Here is a 6,801-nt window from a genome sequence, read left to right as displayed (position 1 = left end):
TGTTGCACAATATCAAAATTAGAAAAATAGGATTACAAATTGAAATTAACATGTCATGTCACAATGGTACATCGTGGACATTATGTCAAGCACATTCATGGTTTTGTCAATTTTGACAAACAGCTAATCTTATATGGATATCAACCTAGTTTCGATCAATTATGGATCTTTTGGTCAGCGACTATATCTTCTATGAGTATTTTTGGTAGTTAGTCTTTATTTAAATATAAAAATTTTGAGTAGTAAATATCACATCTTAAATTATAAACTAAAAAACATAAATCAATCAATAAAGCATAAGAAGAACGTTAAATCTAACAAAAATATTATATATACATTAAAAAATAGTATTTATGTGTATATATATATATATATATATAATTTAACTTATTTTTAATACATATTTTATATTTTAACAGAAATGCGATGGTTAATGATTTTGGGGTATCATCGTTGAAAAATAAATTGTAAGGACCTGCACCTTTGTTAACCAACAAATAAAAAAAAATTCATCTAAATATGTGATCATCGTTATTTACATCTGTTAAAGAAGAACATTAAATCTAACATATATGTGGCATTCGCAGAAAGATGCTGTGTGTATTTCAATCTCAATAAACGAATGTATATACCTAACTCAGCCACTGAACTTCCGCATGTGAAAAATATGACTTCTACATCGTGGTAAAGGCCTACTAATAAATATCATAAAAGTAAAAATTAAATACGGTATGGTGAAGCGAGGTGGCTTGCAAATAACTGAGGGAGCTAAGCTCCAAAAAGCAAAAATAATAACGGTTAGAGATTTACATCCTATAGAAGTTAGAAGTTAGAAAAAGTTATGATCCAAAAAATAAAAAATAAAAAATAAAGTTACAAGAAGCTAACAAAGACAAAATTTTATGGCATAGTTTAGATGTTTCACTTTTTCGTGTGAAATTTGAATCTTTAAAATGAAAAAGTTAGTAAAATAATAGAATAAAAAATTAATTATTATTTATTTTGTAATTTTTATAAAATATATTTTTTATTATCTTAATTTAAAAATAATAAATTTCTTAATTTATCATTTTACTTTACCAATTTTCTCGCTCCATTGGTCTTATGTGGTAATTCTCCCTGTCATACTCACAAACTGTACAACTTTAGATCTTGACGGTTCAAATGAAAAGAAGCCTCCGAAACTCTTCTCTTTTCAATCCATAATTCTATAGTAAAATTTAGTTTGGTAAAATTTTTATTTTTTAAAATAGTTTATAAAAGTTAAATTTTAAAAAATAATTTTTTAAAAGTTATAACATTTATATTTCGTAAATCAAATTAAAAATTACTTTTAATAAACACAAACAACAATAATTACATTTAATAAAATAGTTTTTAAAATTTAAAAATATTATAATAGATAAAAATATAAGTATTAAATTTAAAAATTAGTTATGATATGAGGTTATATTAAATTTTTAAATTTTGAAAAATACAAACTATCTTAGGTGCTTTTAAAAGTACCCCAATCTTTTAAAAGCTGCAAGTACAAGCATATGACAAAAAAATGAGGAATTTGAACTTTTATAAAGCACAAACATCTCTTCAAAAAGTTTTAGCAAACTAAGCTGGCTAAGAATTCAATGGTCTCAAAACGTTTGGATCATTAAATGGTCCCATAATAAAATATATTTTTTTAAGTTTTTTTAATAACTATTAAATAGTCATTTTCTAATTTTAATTACAAATTAACCCTATATATTTTATTTAATTATAAAAATTATTTTTTATTTATAAATTATTATTTTATCATTCATCTATTATGTTTATTAACAATCAAAATAAAAAAAATAACGAATTAGATCTTCCATTTATCGTAATAAATTTTTTGGCCATTCCAATCGATTAAAAGTTTATATTTGATCGGTGACGTTCATCAAGGCTATGAAATTGTGTTTATTTAAAAATCAATCGATTAGATTGTCAAAACAATTGATTGAATTTCAGGTTTCCCATAACTCAATCGATTGTACGACAGGTTATCACAAAACAATCGATTGAAAATTGCAAGGTATCATGATTTTCGCAAAAATCAATCGATTGGTCATATTACCCAATCGATTGAACGATGACTAAAATGTTAGTTTTTAAAAATTCAATCGATTTCTTATACTACCCAATCGATTGAATGCTCCAAAGCAACTTGAGATCTCACAATTCAATCGATTGGTTGTGTTACCCAATCGATTGAAGTCATTAAAACAATATGGATTTGCCCAATTCAATCGATTGGTTGTGTTACCCAATCGATTGAAAGCTTTTACAATTTTTCTCTGTTTCTATGCACTATAGAGATATTTTAGTTTAAATAACTCATAGTTTTATGATGAAGTAATGTCATTTTCATTTATTATTTCAACAACAATGCCATACAAATTTTATGTCATGTTGAATTATATTTTATTTTATATAATTAATTTATGTAAAAAAAAATTCCATATCTTTTTATTTGTTTGCATTCTATTTTATTCTTTTCATTTGTTTAAGATTTGACCTCTATTGAATCTTGACTAGAAAAAAAAACACCATACAATATATATCAAAGCATTTTAATAATCTATTCATATATTGTTAAGACATATATGAAGTATATATATTACAAAATTTTAATTAATTCTTCGCTAGATTAACAATGGAAGCCCCTTTTCCAATCCTCCATTAGAGCGATAGGACTTTTAGACTTATCATCTTCAGATTTTACAGTTTTCTCAGGAGGCACACGATCCGTTATTTCCTCATTGTAATGCTCTAATAACGTTACTTTCATGTTGTGCTCTGCATTCTAAGCCTCCAATATATCGAACATCTGTTTCACAGCTCCAGAGATGACACCAGCATCACTCAGCAATTCACCATTCTGCACAATGAAGAGTTCAGAAGAATAATTGGATTTCAATACAAAACATTTGAGCAGACATAAAAAGCAGTTAAAACAGGAGAATATTGAATATCTCCTACACCGCCCATATCCCCTACACCACCGTATTTCCAGTTGGGGGTGTTTGATATGAATTTCTAAAAAAGGAGGAACATTTCAAGCAACGAATACACTGTCAAAAATAAGAACATTCATTACTAGCCAATACATAATTTCAAAAAAGGGTAAGTCAAGAGACATTATAACTACCCAGGCATTGAGTCATAAGCCTGCACTACTCTCTCATGATACATAAAGAGATTGATATACGATTTTAATGATGGGATTGAATAATTGGTGATAAATTATTCACCAATTTATAATGTTAATATTAAAGAAAAGATAAGATTAGAGTATCTAAATCAAAATAAAGTCTTCAATTTGATAGAATTTTAAAGTTAAGATAGATGAATAATAAGATAATAATTTATAAAAACGATAAGAAAATTGAAAATGGGGTAGTACACAATTCAATCGATTGGGTAACACAACCAATCGATTGAATTGGGCAAATTCATCTTGCTTTGATGACTTCAATCGATCCAATCGATTGAATTGTGAGATCTCAAGTTGCTTTGGAGAATTCAATCGATTGAGTAGTATAAGAAATCGATTGAATTTTAAAAAACCAACATTTTAGTCATCGTTCAATCGATTGGGTAATATGACCAATCGATTGATTTTTGCGAAAACCATGCTGCCTTGCAATTTTCAATCGATTATTTTGTGATAACCTGTAGTCCAATCGATTGATTTTCAAATAAATACGATTTCAACATCACAGATCAGATATAAACTTTTAATCGATTGGAATGACCAAAAAGTTTATTACGATTAATAGAAGATCTAATTCGTTATTGTTTTTTATTTTGATTGTTAATAAACATAATAGATGAATGATAAAATAATAATTTATAAAATAAAAAATAGTTTTTATAATTAGATAAAATATATGAGATTAATTTGTAATTAAAATTAGAAAAAAAACTATTTAACAGTTATTAAAAAACTTAAAAAATATGTTTTATTACGAGACTATTTAATAGTTCAAATATTCTGAACCTTCGAATTTAGTGCCAACTAAGCTTAAGTTGCTAACTACACTTGCTTCGTATCAATCCACAATACAATTAAAAATAGGATTGTCAATTAAAAAATTTAAATAACAGATTGAATATTCATATTCTAAAATAATTTAGTCACCAAAAAATATTCTAAAATAATTTTGTACGAACCAACCTCGTTAATCCATTTAAGTAGTAGTACTATTTTATTTTAGTTCCATGCATGGAATTCTCCTCCAACTACAACAAACACACACAATCAAGAGAAAAACCAAAGAGACAGTGTGCGTTGGTCACTTCTTCTTGAGGGCTTGTTCAAAGCCTCTAATACAGGTAACAAACCAACCCCATCTCATCAAAATTCGATCTTTCCCTTGGGTTTTATTCCATTCCCGCATTGAATTTCGCAGCTTGTGACAAAAAAAAAGGGGAAATTAATTGGGTTCTCTGTTCTGTTTTTGTTGGTGCCGTTTTGTTTCTGTGGGTCGCTGATCCTCTTTTGTACTTAAAAGTGAGAGAACTGTCACGTCTGAAACTCATTAGTTCTCTTTTTTTCTGATCATCATTCATAACCAACTCCTGATTCAAAGCAAGAAGCTTCCTGATCTGTTTCTGTGCTTGATCTCAAAGCTTTGTCCCTTACCTCACACAGCACTGTCTTTTTATCCCTTTTGTTTTTTTTTTTTTTCTCCTTTCACCGCTTTCGATTATGGTTTCCTTGTGCTTCATTCCTTCGTTCATTACTGGTTGCAAAAAAATAAGATTCTGAGGTAAGTCTTGTCTTCTTATTAGTTCTTGTTTCTTTGTTCTGGGTCGGTTCTGTTGTTTTGGATAATAATAATAATAAACAAGAATGAAGTATTGAATTAAGATTCGAAATCTGCTTAAGATTTGAAAAATCTTTGAAGAATGGAGGAAAGGAAGTTTGTATGCAAGTATTGCAGTAAGAAGTTTCCTTGTGGCAAGTCTCTTGGGGGTCACATAAGGACTCACATGATGAATGAACACTCTCTATCAGCAACAATGCCCTATGCTAATATCAATTCATCTTCTTCTTCTTTAATACTCGAGTTTGAATATCCTAACAGGAAGAGGAAGCACGATTTCTTGGCAACTAATGGTTCTAATTCCAGCTATGGCGGTAGTGGATATGGTTATGGACTCAGAGAGAATCCGAAGAAAACAAAGAGTTTTGTGGATGCCAATCACAAGAAGTTATGCAAAGAATGTGGAAAAGGTTTTCCATCGCTTAAGGCTCTCTGTGGTCACATGGCTTGTCACTCAGAGAAAGAAAGAGGAACCAATTCCAATTCCAATAATAGGTTTCAGTTTGAATCCAATTCTGGGATTAGTGAGAAGCAGAAATTGGTTATGGATAGTCATTCTGATACTGAAACCTCTGTTCCAATTAGGAGATCCAAGAGGATGAGATTCAGGAACCTCTCCAAAAACAACCGCAAACCTTTTTGTTCTTCTTCTTCTTCTTCTTCTGTGTCTGAGGTTGAGCAGGAGCAAGAAGAGGTTGCTAGGTGTTTGATGATGCTGTCCAAGGATAACTCCTACAAGGGTCAATTCGTGCTTTTCGCTGAGTCGTTGGATAACAAGTCGATTGTTCTTGAGGGGAAATCGCCTTCTGTTGACACCTACAATAAGGTTATGGTTGTGGATCATGAGAAGAATCAACACAAGGGTGCTGAGATTGGTTATAATTCGGACAATTCGGATTCAGGCTATTTCAGATATGGTCCCAAGAAGAATGTAGATTCTGATGATGATGATGGTGAAGTTAACAACAATGTTGATTCGAGGAGTGGTGTAAGAAGCAGAAACAATTCCATGTTCAAGAAAATGGCAGCTGCCAACGATTCTTCGAGCAAGAAGAAGAACAAACCAAATGGCATTACCGGTTTCAGTGACAAGCATTGGAAGGTTGAGTCTTTCACAACTGAAGATTTCTCTGCATTCGAAAGCGATGAGTTTAATAACAACAGCACAGACACTGATTCATACCCTGCAGCAGCTGTTAATGCATCAAAATCTCGCAGCAACAAGAAGATCAACGAGAACAACAAGGGTAAGACTAAGAAAAAGAGTAAGAAGAAGTTGAAGTCAAAGAAGAACAAGGAACATGAGTGTCCAATTTGCAACAAAATGTTTAGGTCAGGACAAGCATTGGGGGGTCACAAAAGATCACATTTTGTTGGAGGATCTGAAGAGAACACACTGGTCATTAGGCCAGCTCCTGCTACAGTTGCACCATGCCTAATTGATCTCAATTTACCTGCTCCTGTTGATGATGCACCTTTTTGAATCACAAACTTTTTTAGATTGCATTATTTTGGTTAGGAAATAATTGATTTGAGAATTATATTATTCTCTTTATCATTGATTCAATTGGTGTTGAGAATGTTTCTCTTTTCATGTTAGCGGCGGAAATGTTGAAAACATTGCTCTACTAATTCAATTACATGGTTAGTCTATAATATTTACTCAAATATTAGCATATTTAATAATTTCTAAACCCACTGTCCAGATTTTCAGTTCATGTGTTTTCAATCCGTGACTAGTCTTTGGGAAGCATGACTATGAAAAAAGGATTTCAAGTTTCTCTTTCTAAATCAAACTCTGACCAAAACTTGCTTTTTAGTTACGTGTTGTTCTTGGAAAAGATTAGAACCAACAACCCCCTTTAAATAGAGCTATGAAGGTGCTAATCAGATAGTTAGTACAAATGGTAAAATCTTGGAAGATATTATTATTATTATTATTATTATTATT

General features: G+C 30.3%; 1 protein-coding gene across 1 annotated transcript; it reads left to right on the top strand.

Annotated features, from left to right (window-relative positions):
- Positions 1-4,759: 4,759 nt before the first annotated feature.
- LOC130982953 (uncharacterized) lies at positions 4,760-6,485 on the top strand. Its single transcript, XM_057907106.1, has one exon. The coding sequence runs from the start codon at positions 4,933-4,935 to the stop codon at positions 6,331-6,333; it is 1,401 nt and encodes a 466-aa protein (XP_057763089.1). The 5' UTR covers positions 4,760-4,932; the 3' UTR covers positions 6,334-6,485.
- The last annotated feature ends 316 nt before the right edge of the window (positions 6,486-6,801 follow it).

Source organism: Arachis stenosperma, chromosome 5, assembly GCF_014773155.1.
Source record: "Arachis stenosperma cultivar V10309 chromosome 5, arast.V10309.gnm1.PFL2, whole genome shotgun sequence".
In the NCBI taxonomy this organism is placed as follows: domain Eukaryota; kingdom Viridiplantae; phylum Streptophyta; class Magnoliopsida; order Fabales; family Fabaceae; genus Arachis; species Arachis stenosperma.
This window is presented reverse-complemented; position numbering and strand designations above follow the sequence as displayed.